General features: G+C 43.8%; 1 protein-coding gene across 4 annotated transcripts in view; it reads right to left on the reverse strand.

Moving 5' to 3' along the window:
- LRP1 (LDL receptor related protein 1) overlaps positions 1–16,911 on the reverse strand; it is a 360,219-nt gene that overhangs the window by 237,681 nt on the left and 105,627 nt on the right. For all 4 annotated transcript variants that reach the window (XM_063119223.1, XM_063119221.1, XM_063119222.1 and 1 more), the window contains one exon: positions 7,353–7,490. In XM_063119223.1, coding sequence (XP_062975293.1) covers positions 7,353–7,490 — 138 coding nt within the window. The remainder of the gene's footprint in view (positions 1–7,352; positions 7,491–16,911) is intronic.

Here is a 16,911-nt window from a genome sequence, read left to right on the forward strand (position 1 = left end):
TTTTTTCCTCCGAGGAACCCAAAGCGGCGTACATAATCCTCCTCCTCTCCACTTTATCCTCACAACAACAACCCTGTGAGGTGGGTTGGACTGAGAGTCTGTGACTGGCCCAAAGTCACCCAGTGGGTTTCCATGGCTGAATGGGGACTAGAACCTGGATCTCCCGACTCCTGTCCAACACTTCAGACACTACACCAGAGGCCATAGAGATTTATTCAGTACTGACACAGAGTCTTAATCCTTCCAAGACCTCCAAACACATAGGCAAACTGGTTCAATCATAAGAACAAGCCATTTGTCCTCCAGGCAGCCACTTTGCTCCTCTCTTCATGTGATCTGCAAATAAACTAGGAAGTCTCTAATGAACCATAATTTCCCATTTTGTCCAAACCAGAAAACTATGGGCCTAGGAGTGAAAGTCCTTGGGCCAAATATGGTCCTCAGTGGAGTGCCTTCTTTCCTTCCTGTTGCCATCTCAAAGCGCAAGAGAGGGGTGTGGCAGAGTCTGTGGCACTGGCAAGGAGATTTGCAGGCAGCCATTCTCTAAGCAAGATAGTAGCACAGAACCAACACATCCAGAATATCAGCCAAGTCGTTCCCAATCACAAACCAAAATGCTGTGTAGAACACTAAATTCTGCACCCAAGGAAAGCTATAATGGTGGAAATTAATCAAACCAAAAAGTTGTACCTAATCTCTCATTTTGTGTATTTTATTTGGTTTGTGTTAATTCTGGGAAAGATGCTGGAGCACCACCACCACTGAAAACCTTATTAAGCAACTTCTCTGGCTTCTGAGTTCTCAGCAGACGGGCACTGCCAAGACACTCTCAAGCATATCTTCACAGCCCTAAAGGTGTCTAAAAATGCTCTTTTTAAAAATGTATTGTTGTTTTAAATATAAGCCTATAAAACTGAATCCTGTGTCCATTTTCACATTCTGCACTGTTATTGTACTCTAGGAAAATGTCAGCAGGCACAGATAGCCCTGAACACAATCACTGCCTTTTCAGTAGTGAAAATATTTTAAGTGAACTTGAAATCTAGCATTAGATCCATTTCCTTGCAACCAACTCCAGAGAAGGACTGCAGGGAAGAACCAGATCTGCCACTTCATCAATCATCAAAGTTTAACTGGTTAGGGCAAAGACTTCACAGGACCATGGATGCGAAAGCATGGAGCTGGTAAGGCTTTCAGAGTACAGGACTATGCTAGTCTTTGGAGCAAACAATGAAGAAGGCCTAAACAATACCAAAAAAAACAGAAGTCTCCAGAAACGCTGTTGATCCTACAGGCGGTTGAAGAGAACTGAGGGGATCAGGCGGGAACCCCTGAGCATATTCAGTGGACGGTTGGGGAGGGGTTCCCACCTAAAAAGTTTTCAGCTAGAGAAGTTTCCGAAGCTGGCCCTGCACAGGCGCAGAGCCCATATGTGTGATGCACAGAGACCACGAAGAAGAACCACACACCCCGGCTGAGGCCCAGCAATTTCCCTGTGCAGCTGGCCCGGTTCTGATGCGGAGGTGGCAACCTCTCTAAAGTCACTGGCTCTCAGTCAAAACCCTGCATGACTCAACATGGCTACTGTAATGTTACCTGATTAGGATAATGTATTTCACTTTCCACAACTAATCCTGATTAAAGATGGATTAAGGACACCATGTTCTCCCCAACACCACCCCACCCCATCCTTTTCGACAGGCTGGTCCCTGCTATCACTAACATTTTTTGGCTTGGGGGTGGGGGGACTACAATCCCTCTAGTCAAGCAACAAGTGCACAACTGCTTGATAGCTATGTAAGCAACAGCTGCTAGGGTATAAAAGACTGCCAGGAAGCACTTATAAAGGCACACAACCAAGACACTCTTGGGAGTGTTGTGCCAAGTCAGGAATGGGGCTACTTTATGTATTTATTTCTAGCATTTATTTATTTATTTAAAACATTTATATCCCGCCCTATATCAATAAGATCTCAGGGCAGCGTACAGATAAAAGCATACAGTATAAAACAGTAAATATACACAGCTAAAAACCAATTAAACCATAAGCCAAGTTAAAACAATATATAATTTAAAAGCAGTAAAACTATTAAAACAGTGAAAACCGTGTGCCAGCTTAGTGAATTCAACCATTAAAAGCTTTGTTAAAAAGCCATGTTTTCACTTGGCACCGGAGTAAAATCAGCGTTGGCGCCAGTCGCCACTCCACCTTTCTTTCATTGATAGCTAAGGTGGGTGGTGCAGGTGGGGGAACCACTCACATAGAGTGTCCCTGCTCGTGAATGGTCAAGCTCCATAATAAAGCTGGCATCACATTGCGGGAAGGCTTTGATGGTTATAAAGCAAATGGGAGGTAGGAGACTATCAGAGCAAAGAGGAACAGACTTTCATCCTAAGCAGGGATGGGGAATATGTGGCACTCCAGATGTTACTGGACTGCAACTCTCTTCTTTCTTCACCGTTGGCTATGCTGGCCAGGATGGATGAGAGTTGAAGACCAAAACAACTGGTGGATCACACGTTGCCCACCGCTCTCCTAAAGCAAGGGTGGGCAACATGTGGCTCTCCAGATCTTCTGGCCTAGAACTCCCATCATCTCTTCACCATTGGCTATGCTGGCTAGAGCTGATGGGAGTTGCAGCCCAACAACACTTGGAGAGACACATGGTCCCCAAGCTATCCTAAAGGATCTCCCATCCCCAGAGAGACATCTTTGGCAGAGGTTGCTTGCTTTGGGGGATGCATACAATATGGTACAATGTATATGAAATATACCTGGTGCCTCATCACTTAAGAGTTACAACGGCCAGGTTACAACTTTTTTCTGTTTTCTGTTACAAGCAGAAAATGGGCAACATTTCCACCAGACCTTGATTATTTGTTAGAGCTGCTAGAAGCCAGATGAGAATGCTTTGCTGTAAGTGGGCAAGATACGTACACCCTCTCCACCCTAGAAAGATACTTCTTGGCCACAACAGTTGTTTTCTTGCAACTGATCTGTCTTCCCTTGCAAATTCCCAGTAAAAAGAATGAGATGTTATATATAGGACTCCAATATGCAAATAAACCTAGGAAGCATTTTTTTAATGCCTATCTAGACTTTTCCATCCCAACTCTTCTATGGTTCTAGTACATTTCCATCACCACCACCCAAAGGATTTTGGTTATGGCCTTCCAGGAGCCACTTTGTAACTCTTTCAGAATTGGCACAGATGAGCCTCAGCATCCCGCTTTCCTAGTCAGGATCTCCCCTTCAACACAGAGTGCAGCAGAAGGTGCCACTCAGTCGCACTATATCCCATTGCTGCCACCTCAGAAACACAGCAGACTGGTGGGCAATCCATCGCCCCTCCATTGGCTGGCATGGGTTCTGTGTTGGCCACAGAGGAAGAGAAGCCCCTTCCTCCAAGGCCAAAAGGACAGACAGATGATTCCTTCCAGCAGAGGAGGGACAGATGATTCCTACCCTCCTTCGTCAGCCCACCTGGTAAAAGGCTAGCAGCCTGCATTTCTGGCTATGGAAATGCAGGCTAGCAGCCTCTTAAGTAGGCTGGTTGAAAGATCTGCAGGCTAGTAACTCCTGTAGACTTATTTACAAGGCTGGGTATATGCATGCTCTAATGTTGCAGGAGTGGGGGAAGCCAGAGAGATGTGTGCTCTTTGGTCGAAAGGAGGACTACAAGGTGCAAGACTGCACTGCCATAACCCCTCTACCCAGCTGGTTTACAAAGATGTGCTTGTCTGAGATTCAGCATCAGGCAGAGAGGCCTTTGCCAGGATCACAATGATGCCAGAAACGGTTGTGTGGACATCATACTATTTTCCCATCCACGAAACCAGGGCTCTGCTCCCAAGTTCACTTCAGGACAGATGTCTGCAGGTGAATAATCTGCTCATGTGACAGGCTCTTAAACGTTCTGATACTCAGGTCTGCTAAAGGAGAGTTTTCCAGTAGGATTACAAAACAGGGTTAAAAAGAAACAAGCCTCTTTGATCTGCACCAGAATGAAACCTCCCAAGAGCCTTAAAACCTCCAGAGGACAATGTGGCTATTTAGCAGCCTGCAGGGAAACTGAAACAAGTGGTTCCTCCCCCCCCCCCCCCAGCCCCACCCACACACACTTTCCTTTCTGAATTCTGGGTTCTCCTAAACTCCTAAATGTGCCAATGTCGTGCCAGTGCCAGCCACTTTCTGACAGTCCCCAGCTTAAATTCTGAGTGCCTTTAACTGGGAGCAAGCTCCACTGAACTCAGTAAGGCTTCCTTTCGAGTAAGCCTGCACAGAATGGGGCTGCACTAGTTAAAGCAAAGCTGCCTGCTAAATGTCGGCCCCTCGTTTTGAGCAGGAACGTGTCCAATTTTACCGTCTAACTCTTCTTAGGATTAAACTGCTAAATTAAAAAGCTAATAGTCAATCCCTCCTCCCTACAAAGGCATTTGGGCACATTCATGTTGAGCTTCTTAGTGCTTTCACTAAGGCAGGCTTATTTTTTTAGCATTCAAATAATTTTCCTAGCTCTTCCACCCACCTTTCCCAGCACGTCCCAACCACCTACACTGCTCTCTGAAGGACAGACCAATGCATCTCTGTACAGCTACACAAGGGGCATGTCTACACTGGGTGATATCCCGGGGACCATCCCTGTGCATCCACATGACACACAGGGGATCCCAGGATCAGGGAGGGATGATCCCTCCATTTCCCTGGGATAACTGAGACCTCAGTTATCCCAGTTTTGCATGCGGTCCTGGGACGATCCCAAGGACCACAGGTGGTGTGGTTGCCCATCCCAGCTTCTTTCCTCTTCCCCACGAGTAGTGGGGGTCATCAGAGGGGAAAAGCCAGGATGGGGGGGGGCAGGGCCATTGGGGGGGGGCTTTTTTTTTTTACTTACTTTTTACTCCTGTATTCTTTTTAAAAATGGTAAGCACAACGTTCTCCTTCCTCCCTGGATGTCGCACAGGGGGAGGATCTCGCGATCAGCATCTCCCGAGATCCTCCCCACTCTCTCCCGGATCGCCGGGAGGTGTAGACATGCCCAAGGTCTTTGCACCCTCAATTACGTGCCATTTTTGCTGACCTTCTCCAGCTTGCGTTCCATAGTTTTATTTTTGATACCCTCCGCTTGTGGTCTTTCTTTCCTTTTGCTCCCTCTTCAATTGCATTTGTGTTTTATTCAACAATGAAAGTTTTCAATAAAACGCATGATTATAAAAAGAGACAGAGAGAGAAGGAGGAAGTCATAACCACAATTATGGACACACTGGTTCCAGTCACCACAGAGCCAGTATAGTAATTTAGAATTTTGGGCAGAACTGCCAATGATCTAGCCAACGTAGCTTTATAAACCACAGGGGCTGCTTCTCCTCCACCAAGCAGTGTCAGGAAGAAAGGAACAGGAGGGTGCTTAGCTCTTCCTCTATCCACATTGCCCCCACCCCCACCCCACAGCCACTTTCTCCCCGAGTAAAATTACACATTCATAGTTTCATTGCCCACATGGGTAGGCCTGTAAGGCAGAATGGGTGGGGGGCAGCAGATAAGGAAATTTAAAAGTGTAAATATTTTAACACATTTAACCCCACTTCTCCTTCAGGGAGCTCAAACATGACTAACTGACATCATAAATTTAACAATTAAAAACATCCTGACTAATAAAAACAAACCCCACTCGATAGTAAAACACAAAACAAGCCGCTGATGATAAAACTACAACAGCAGTCCAAACATCATACTAGGTTGTAGCTGCAGGTGTGCATTGCAGGCTTTGCCATATTATTATTATTATTATTTATTTATATAGCACCATCAATGTACATGGTGCTGTACAGATTACACAGTAAATAGCAAGACCCTGGTTTGTAGTTTCTTAGAATGCTTGCTGCTGTTTCTGTTTTTTGCTGTTTTTATTAATGCATCTGGGTTTTTTATGTGTGCTTTACTGGTGTACACCGCCTTTGGAAGGCTCCTGCCCTGAAAGGCAGCTAAGAAATATTTCAAATAGGTTTTTTTAAAAAAAAAAAATTCAAAGGGTAAAGACAGATAAAAACAGCATGTTAGAAGTAACCAGCTTCCTCAGCCTCCAGAAAGTCGGTTTCCAGAGGATCATCAATGAGGAAGTGAGGTGAGCTCCCCTCCGAAGGGAGTTCTGACAAAGCCCTAAAATAACTCCTTCCTGATGCTTCCTCCATTATGATTTCCCTTTCCCTACACTACTCTGTAAGGGAGAATTGGTGTCCTGCATATAAAAAAATATGAGATAGCTGGATAAGGTGAATTTCCAGTCTGTTCTTGAAAGCAAACTGCTGTGGACAATTATTCATTTTCCAGATATTGTTTTAAAAAATTATAAGGATTAAAAATAAAGAAAATGTAACTTAGATGCAAAACATGAATATGAGTCATTCACACTATATTGTTTTGCAAACCATAAAAGTATGACTTCACTCACTAATAAAAAGAAATTAAGTGCAGTGTTCTGATTAAAATCTTTCCCCGCCCCTTTTCACTGTACATCTGTCAATATATCTGGCTCCTTTTCATTATGCTTCAGTAATCACTTCCTATTTGGCTAACAACAACTACAAGTCTTACTCGTTATTTCCTTCTTAACACAGTCACGAAGATCACAGTTAAGATCGCATCAGTTCTTTTGCTGCAACATTGCAGCCCGAGCTCAGAGCAGGACTCATTCAGGACAGAGAAGTTCCAGGATTTAGCTTCCCAATCAATGACTAGGGAGGGTTGAGAAATGTGTTGTGTTCGTATTTTAATGCAAACTAATCAGATTTGTATTTCACAAACCAGAACGCAGCAACACAGTGTTGCACTTCCCCAAATTCAGCTATGAAATTCGCAAATCAAAAAGTGCACCACAAAAAATGTGCATAATGGGGAAATGCACAGAAAAAACGCAAACAGTAGGAAATAATGTGTATATTTGAGAAAGTGTGGACAAACCCTCATTAGATTCGGGAAATGCACTTGCAAAAATTCATAAATGTAAAAAAAGTGCATACAAAAACATATATATTTTGAAAAGTTTGTACAAAACGAGTACATTTAGATAAACGCACATGACAATATGTTCGCATTTCTGTGTGGACTTTTGAGAAACAAATTCACAGATCAATGTGGATGGAACAAACTTAAATGTAGGAAATGTATAAAAGTGTAGGAAAAATGGGAAACTAAGCAGAATGGAACTTGACAGATTCATCCATCCCTACCAGTAGACCCCATCTACGTTCTTTGCTCCAAGTGGTACGATGCTGGCCTTTGCCTGAACCCAGGGCTCCTCCCACAGCAAGAGCTTCTGCACAGAGCCAGGCCATGCTAGAGGACAGCTTACCTCGACAGTGAGGCCCTTCGTCTGAACCATCCACACAGTCTCTTTCACCGTTACATAGCTTGGTCATGGGGATGCAAAGGTCAGTGCCCAGGCAATTGTGCTCATTAGGTTGGCATCTTGACACCATGCTCTGCGGACCTGGAAGACAGAAAGCATCACAACTGTCATAGGTGAACCTTAATAGCTAAGGGTCGTGGCAACCCATAGGAACTCCTGGAGCAAGGAATGAAGCCACATGTGTGTGGAGATGTTCAGATATAAAAGAAACCAAACACTCTTCACCCCATATTTTTTTGCATAAGAAAACAAACATACATGGTATTCCTGGGGAAGGCTGATACATGTGCTAGTTATATTCAATTAGCAAACCAAACGAACAGCAGAGTATAGCATTGGACTTGAACCCAAGGGACCTGGGTTCAAATCCATGCTCAGTCAAAGATCCTACTGCGAGGGCACTGGACAAACATCAACCTCATAGGTTCTGTCTCTAGGAATATCACTGACCATGCTAGATTAAACTGTGCATTTGACCCCTTTACTCTACTTTACAAAATGGTTTTCAATCTACCTAAATCTTTTCCCCCATGGTGCTCCCAATCCCCAGATTTTTCTGCCAAATGAAGCACACCAAACAAGTCACCTCCCTTGAGAAGCTCCCTGATAAGGGTTGATTAAGTTATATTCTTTTATAGCCCACAAGAGGAGTGCTACAGAGTGAACCAGCTCATCCATCAAAATGGTTTAACATGTACAAACTCTCCCCCCACCCCAATCAACCACTTAATCACAAATGGAGTGAGCGTCATTAACAAGCCACTTTATTTCTTTAAGAAGCTAATAAATGAGCTAATTTATTTCATGTGACAAGCTTGTGGTACACCACAAAGGGCTGCATTAGACAGGAATTTTTAACCTTAGAAAACCACCTTAGCTCTTATTTTGCCCATAAATATATGCCCTCTAATTGATTTGGCTAGAGCCCAAAGACAAAGAATATTTGGAAGGCTACAACTGAGAAGATAAGGTGGTTTGGCTTGGGAGATTGGAGAGCTAAGCAGCTATGAAGCTCAGGAGTAGGAAGCAACAGAACAGTCCACTTAGTTTACAGAAGGGGTGGGCAACTTGTGGCCCTCCAGATGTTCTGGCCTATCATTCCCATCAGCCATATAGCCAGCATAGCTAATTGGGGGCTGGAAGTGATGGGAGCTGTAGGCCAAAACATCTGGACAGCCACATATTGCCCACCCTGATTTATAACCACAGTTCACCCATACACGGATGTCACAGAACATTTCTGCTAAATAAGGTTTATATCTGGGCCATTAACCTCCTGTGATGGTAAATTACAATGGTCATATTAGGGTTCATATTTATATGATACAGGTATTTATTGTGTAATATCATTGCATATTATTGTTGATGTTGAAATTGTTGTTGTTATGGATACTGATTCTCAAAGTGTGGGTGGATCCCAGTAGACTCTGAAATCTAAACAGCTGGAAAGCAAAACCAAGAGTAATGCCCAACTCATGATAACCTCTAGGCACTTGGTAGCCCCTAGTACAGGGCAGGGCAATTTGTGGCTCTCCAAGACATTTGGCCTACAAATTCCATCAGCCCTAGACAACATAGCCAATGGTGAGGGATCATGGGAGCTGTAGGCCAAAATGTCTAGAGGGCCATAAGCTGCTCAAAGAATCTCCTTAAAAATCCAAACTCATGCCAGCTCTCTTCCTATGGCCGGCTGGTTGTTCACTGTTACTGCCACACAAAGGATTAAACTTTAGGGATGTCAAACTTTAGGGATGTCAGAGGGTCTGTAATGGCAGCAGAAACTTTAATGCATCACCTGAAGTGACTAGTCCCCAACATAAAGTCTGCATGTTCAGGGTCTCTAATGTACCCATGGATTGTGGGAATCCAGCTTGAGAACAGGATTTGGGGTGCATCCTCTAGCGGTATGAGTCAGAGAACGGTTCCCAACTTCTACCCACCTTTAATCAGCTAAGATGCAGAAGGCAGCAAGACTGGCCTTCACAACATTTTTAGTGACAACAGGTATGGAGAATGTTTTTCTAACATTTAATTGCTTGTGATGTTCAGGACTTTGGGTAGAAGATGTTGAATTTCAAGAACAAAGAAGACAGAAAACAGACATTTTTAAATGCCTTTGGCATGTTTCCCAATGGAAAGAATATTTTGTAATCTACTAAAGCCCAGTTCAGTTTAGGAATTGGCAATGGGCAACCCCAAAATCTCTGCCCTACTGGGTTTCCATTCCAAATTTTATTTTTGAACTGCATTCTGCACTGTTAGGGGGCTCCAGGATCCCCAGTAACGGCTTAGCCCTCACTGCCTATACCAACTCTGCCTGGACAGAACTGAAGACCACAATGTTTGGTGGTCTAAGGTGATTACTGTCCAAAGGCTGGAAAAGACCAGATGATAACCAATTAGGAAGATCAGAATTTTGTGTTCCCCTTTCCTCTGAAACAAGGTAAATATACCCATCGCTGTGACACTTTCTCCTGAAATCACTCTAAATCTATCTATTCTGGATGGATACATCTGTCCATTCAGCCCACTTCTTCTTCTTCTTCTTCTTCTTCTTCTTCTTCTTCTTCTTCTTCTTCTTATTATTATTATTATTATTATATTTATTTGTATCCTGCCTTTTGCCCAATTTTACTGGGCCTCAAGGTGGCTTTACAAAATTTAAAACATAGACATTTTAAACCTAGGAAAAGTAATGTACAATTTTTTTAAAAAAAATTACAATATTAAAACATAAACAATTTTACAAGTTCTTAATATAGATGGAGGACCAGATAATTCTCCAAAGGCCTGCTGGAACAAACAAGTTTTTGCCTGCTTCCGAAAGCCTATCAAGGAGGGAGCCAGTCTAGCTTCCCCAAGAAGAGAGTTCCAAAGCACTGGAGCAGCCACCGAGAAGGCCCTCTCCCATGTTCCCACCAAGCGTGCCTGTGAAAGAAGGGCTTCTCCAGAAGATCTCAAAGCACGGGCAGACTCAAAGGGGAGAATACAGTCTTTCAGATAACCTGGACCCGAGCCATAGAGGGCTTTATAGGTCATAACCAGCACTTTGAATTGTGCCCGGATACACATTTTGCCACTGATATTCGAAGTTCTCCTTTTGTAGATAGCCCTCCAAACTCTTCCTCAGCATTTCCGTAGCATCCTCCCCTTCTTGATTTTGGCGGACCATAACTGCCCACCTCCATCTCTTCTTGTACTGTCACTATTATTGGGAATATTCTGCCAGCCCAGTGCTAGGAGGCTAGTGAACTCATCAATCGTTTTCTTTCTGTAAATGTTTATGGTAAAATAAAACTTCTATTCTTCAACTGTCAGTATTCTTGAGCTAATTTCCCCCATTCTGTCAAAGCAGAATGTATAATCTACCATGGTTGTACCTCACCTCTGCAAGAGATCCCCACCTTTCTGGGCACATGCGTACATGGGTGAGTTCAGGTACCCACATCAATGAGGACGTTTGTTAACAAAAGCTTTGGCTGCATAGTTCTACGTCGACACCAATTACACTAGACTCAGCTGTGCTTTTCTGCCTCATAACTTCACAGACACTGTGATAACCTCTCCTCCTCCCTCCCAATCCCCTTTCCTTTTGTGTCATGTCTTTTAGATTGTAAGCCTGTGGGCAGGGACTGTCAAGAAATACTTTTGTAAGCCGCCATGAGAGCCTTTTTTGGCTGAATGGCGGCATAAAAATACTTAAATAAATAAATAAATAAATAAATAAATAAATAAAGGGGAGATGCCAGCCATAGCAAATGCAGCAAGCTAAAGGCTGGGTTCTTGCTACTGAGCTGGCAGCAGCACAGGAGGAAGGAGAAAGCATTAAACCAATTTTGAAACTTCAGCTGTTAAATCTTACTACTCAAGTGGCATCGATTCAATGACAGGTCTTTGGCGCCAGCAGAAATGAGACAAGCGCTGTCAAAATGCTAGCAAAAAACAGACCTTAGACACAAGTGCAGCAACGCACAGCTGTGACTATTTGTCACGGCTTTGTGCTACAAAACCTGTAACAGGTTGCTTAGCACTCTCTTACCCTCTTCTTTTTTGTCCTGTGTCAAGACAAAGCATGTCTCTTATGGCTTAACTTTGCAATCAAACGCCCTACCTGCTCCCTGAGAACTTGAGAAAACATGCTCAGATTTCATATAAAGGCATAGCATATATCTGCTGGTTTTTGGACCAGACAAAATACTTTGCATCACACACACAAAAGTTCCTTGAACCCACCTGTGTTTTAAATGGCTGCTCAGATTGTTTTGATTACCTAAATTAGTGTTGTTAAGTACAATTCAATTCACATGTTATAGTCTGTAGTCAGGGATAGAATCATTTCTAAAATCCCCATGCATTTGCAGGACAGTAACACACCACTAAGCCAGTAAAGGAACCCCTACGCTGGCAGAATGCTAATAGCACAAGGTGAAAAACTGGACAGATTGAAGAGAGTGGTGAAGAAGAAAGCCTTAGCTAGACCTTTAGGTCTAGCGGGACGGACAGATGAAGATCTCACGATATTTTTATCGCAAGATCTCCCCCTCTGTTTATACTGACCTCAGAGGGAGAGGCGTCGTGCCCGCCATTTTGGCTTTTTTTCTTAAAGAAGACGATGCGCACAAGTGCTCGTGCACAAAAGGTAAGTTGTTGTTTTTTAAAAAAAATTCCCAGCATCCCCACCCCACTCCCAACAGGCGCAGAGCTCCTCAGGAGCTCTGCGCCCCGTGCACAGGTCCCGGCTCCTCACGAGGAACCGCGAGGGACAAACCGCAATGCCCAGCCACACATTCCGCGGTCTCAGGATCAGCCCGGGACCGCGGAAAAACCGGGCGCAAAGGGTAGGGCGAGATCCAGGGGCAAGGGAGGGATCATCCTTCCCTGATCCCAGGATCCCCTGTGCGTCATGTGAACGCACAGGGACGATCCCGGGGATCACCCCGTCTAACTATGGCCGAAGTAGATTTAATCCAGATCCTAGGATCGCTCAGGTTGGGTCCTACTTGCTGCAGCAGCATAACATTACACCTGCCACAGAGGTGATGAAACTCAGAATATTCCCATCGGATTGCCCACAGACAACTCAATCAATCTGTCCTCCCTGTATTTGTCCAATCTATTACCACATCTTTGCCAGTGAATTCTTTAAGTTACGGTAAATGTGTTATGTCGAGTAATACTCAGCTCTAGTGCATCATGGTGACCTCCAGATGTTTTAGACTAAAACTCCCAGGATTCCTGACTATTGGCCAAGCTGCTGGGGCTGATGAAGGTTGAAGTTCAAAACATCTGGAGGGCACCAGATTGGCAAAGGCAGTTATAAAGGCATTATGATATTTTATTTTATTTTTGATACTTTTCTTATCTGTAAAATGGAATTCACTTTTTGTTTGTTCTTCTTCAACAAGACTTGTTCTTCTATATGCTTGGGATGGCAAAAGGGAAGGTAATCTCATTGAAGTCCATTTATTTATATGTTGCTGTTGTTATTTATTTATTTATTTAATTTATTTATATAGCACCATCAATGTACATGGTGCTGTACATAGTAAAAGAATTTTAACAGCAACACCCTGCCACATAGGCTTGCATTCTAATAATGTATTTATATAATTATGTATTAAAGCAGTACTGCCCCCACTCTTCAAGCAAAAAGTCTCTCTGTGTGGCTTACATACAATCAGTAACAAACAAGGCAGTCATTACAGGCTTATAACACAAAAGGAAAAAGGAATGAGGAGGGAAGAGGAAAACAGGCAATGTCAGGCACTATCTCTTAGAGTTAATTATTAGTTCTTACGATGACTATTTGGAATGGAAACAATTCCAGGAGAAGAGAAGCCTGATGGAGTTGAGCTGATGCAGTGGCTTGGCTTCCCTTCTCTCCTTCCTCAGCTTGATGGAATAGCTGTTACTAGGATCCATGAAACTACCCACATCTGTAGCAGAAGTCTGCCTCAATAGTGCTTATGCTCATTTGGGATCCTAACACCAGTCAAGTTTTGGACTAGAAAGGATACAGGAAATACTGACTTCATTATTATTGGTATTGCCCCAAAAAACCTGTCAGCAAACCTAATTGAGTTTTAATGCCTGCATTTAAATTGGTTTATGCTTTTCAAAGTCAGCAGGCATAAATCCAGAATAAGTTAAGTTAGCAATGTTAGAATATAACTGGTGTTTGCATGCAAATGCTTGTCAGCTTGTCTCTATCAACCTAGCTGACATGGATATTAACAGTGACACATGCCCAAACTTCTTCCCCAACCCCCACCCCACCTCCCCCATTTCTTTTATCTCCAAATCCTGTCTGAGGCAGATCTTGCCTGTCAGCACAAGCACAGGGCTGAGAAGCTCTATCTTCTGGGGTTGTTAGCTGGCCCTTTCTCACGCCACTATGGCACCGGACCCGATGCCTCCTTATCTTTCTAGGAAAGGGAGAAGACAGCTTTATTAAGTCCCGGGTTGGAGAACTTGCTCTTGCAGACATCCTTGGTGAATCCCAGGGAGCACCAGCGTGAGGGGACAACAGTTTTGCTGATGATTACAAGGCCAGGTTGATGTTTTCATTTTTCAAGACCCCGATTTTGCAAAGCTCTCTTCTTTAGGGTTAAAACTTGTAGGAGATGCTTGCAGCAGCATCTAACAGGGCGCTTCCACCCAGTCAATTCTGTTACACAAGCAGGGCCCGCTACGTACACAAGGGAGATTTAGGCCTCAGCTAGGGGCTGGAGGAAGGTGATCTTGCAATTTTATGATTGCGAGATTGTTGCCCTGGCTTACATGCAGCGTGTGACATCGCAGCCGCCATTTTTGTTTGTTAAAGGAGAAGGAGCGCTCAGGCGCAAATAGTAAGGTGCACTATGGCCTTAGTGCTTCCTAGAGGAAGCCCCAAAACAAACGGACGCACTCATTTCTGGAAGGAGACAGGTCGGCGGAGTTTCATTATGTGAGCTCTGCCAACCTTCCTCCTTCCAGAAACGAGTGGAAACGCTTGCCCTCAGAAGTGCTAAATCACCATTGCAGTCAGTGGGAGAATAAGTACTCTGTTGGATACTGGCCTAAATGGCAGGCATGTTTCAGAAATGTCAATCATAGGCCCTTTCTACACCATCGGTTTTTTGAGGGATCATCCCTGTGTATCTAAATGACACACAGGGGATCCTGGGATCAGGGAGGGATGATCCCTCCATTTCCCCAGGATAACTGAGACCTCAGTTATCCCGGTTTGAAATTTGGCATCCATCCCGGCTTCTTCCCCCTTCCCCGCAAGTAGCGGGGGTCATCAGAGGGAAGGAGCCGGGACGGGGGAGTCCAGGGCCATCAGGGGTGGGGTGGGGAGCGGGATTGTCTTCTCTTTTCTTTTTTTACCTTTTAATTTTCGCTGGAGCACAACGTCACATTGGCAGCCCGTTTAGACTGAGGGTGACGATCCTTGAAGCAGCTAAGTCCGGGATCGCCCCCTCTCCTTCCCGCTACACCCATAGGTGTAGAAAGGGCCATATTTGCATGTGGGATGAACACCATAGGCACAGACTGCCAATTTCTTAATTTAAAACATTTTTTTTTACACTCCACATATCTATACTCCTACACTGGCTAGGGAATATACATTCAAATATTATTTTTAAAAACACTCTGCTCCACTGATCTGTTTAACATGGTTCTTAATGTCAGGGTTGGGAGACCCTCTGGAGGAGATCTGAAGAATGCACAGAGGGTTGCAAGGGCGAGAGGAAGACAAAGAAATCCCATCCTGCAAGCAACATACTACCGCTGGCAAAACTACTGTTCTGGATCCTACCCACGCAGCTGTACAAGGAGCTACTTTCCCCATGGCAAGGTTCATGTCCTACAGAACCGTGTGTCCACAAAGCATAACCTCTCACAGAATTCTGCTTGCACAGAAGTTTCAGTATCTGACATGGTGCAGTTCTCACTCTAGTTAATAACTGCTCAGGTGAGTACTCCACTTATGTGAGTGGGGTGGTGTTTGAAGAAAAAACTCAAAGAATATCATACAAATAATGACAATACGAAGCTGCCTTACACCGAGTAAGCAGGAATTTTTCCAGCCCTACCTAGAGTTGCAGGGGATTGAACCTCTGACTTTCTGAATCCAAAGCATGTGTCTACCATTGAGCCACAGCCCCTCCCCTCCCCACGTGCTACTTTTGCAATTTAATTACAAAATGCCCTTTTCACCCTAATCAGAGACATATCTGCTGTGATTTTCTGTGAATCCCTGTTTCAGACATTAACTGACACATGGAAAAACTAACAGGAAATCACTGAACACACTTGGATTTGCACTGCAATTTAGAGGTAAATTGAGATCAGTTGGAATTTGTCATTGTCTTTCTTCAACTACAGTCTCTAGTTCCTCAAAACCACAGATAACCAGAGGCACATCCACACACACACACAAACACTTAACTCATGGCCTCTGTCAAGTATCTCACTTTGAAATGCTGCCCTGGAGAAATCTGGCACACATCCCGGAAGAAGAATCTCCTTTCTTATTGTAACCAGAAATTAATTGCTCTAGGGCAAAGTATGAGAAAAGGTTTGCATCCCATTCCTTCAGAGGTATCTGTCCCTAACTACAACTAAGGACATAAACAGTTCTCCTGGATCAGACCGAAAGTCCATCTAGTTCAGCAACTTGTTTCCGACAGTGGCCAACCAGATTCCTTCAGGAAACCCAGAAACACTTCAAAAGTGCAAATCCCCTCTCTTGCTGTTGTTCTGTAGCACCTAATATTCAGAACCTTATTCACTTTGATATTAGAGGTAGCAATTAGACAGCCTTACCCTCCATGAATGTGTCTAATCCCGCATTCATAAAATCATAGAATAGTAAAGTTGGAAGGGGCCTAAAAGGCCATCGAGTCCAACCCCCTGCTCAATGCAGGAATCATTAAAGCCATCCATGTTGGTGGTCATCACTACATCTTGTAGTAGTTTAACTATGACCTGTGTAAAGTAGTATTTCCCACTGGCTGTCCTGATTCTCCCACCATTTAGCATCACTGTATGATCATAGGGGGTTCTATTATTATAAGAGAGGGGAAAATAGTCTCTCTATCCACTTTCTCCACACCATGCACAATGTTATACACCTTTATCATGTCCCCTTTACTCACATTATTTCGAAACTAAAAAGCCCCAAACACTGTACATTTTCCTTGCAAGAGGGTTACTTCAACCCACTGATCATTTTGGTTGAACGTTTCTAGACCTTTTCCAGCCCTACAATATCCTTTTTCAATTGCAGCCACCAAAAGTATAAATTGTATTATTCCAACTATGGTCACACCACAGATTTGTATAAAGCAGCCTTCCCTAATCTGGCTGTCTGGGGATGATGGGAATTGTAGTCCAACACATCTTAAGGTCACCGAGTTGGGGAAAGCTGGTTTAAAGGCGTTATGATATTGGCAGTTTTATTTTCAAAACCTTTCCTAATTATCACTAGCATAGAATTCACCGTTTTTATTCTTCC

This window comes from Elgaria multicarinata, chromosome 3 (genome assembly GCF_023053635.1).
Source record: "Elgaria multicarinata webbii isolate HBS135686 ecotype San Diego chromosome 3, rElgMul1.1.pri, whole genome shotgun sequence".
Lineage (NCBI taxonomy): Eukaryota > Metazoa > Chordata > Lepidosauria > Squamata > Anguidae > Elgaria > Elgaria multicarinata.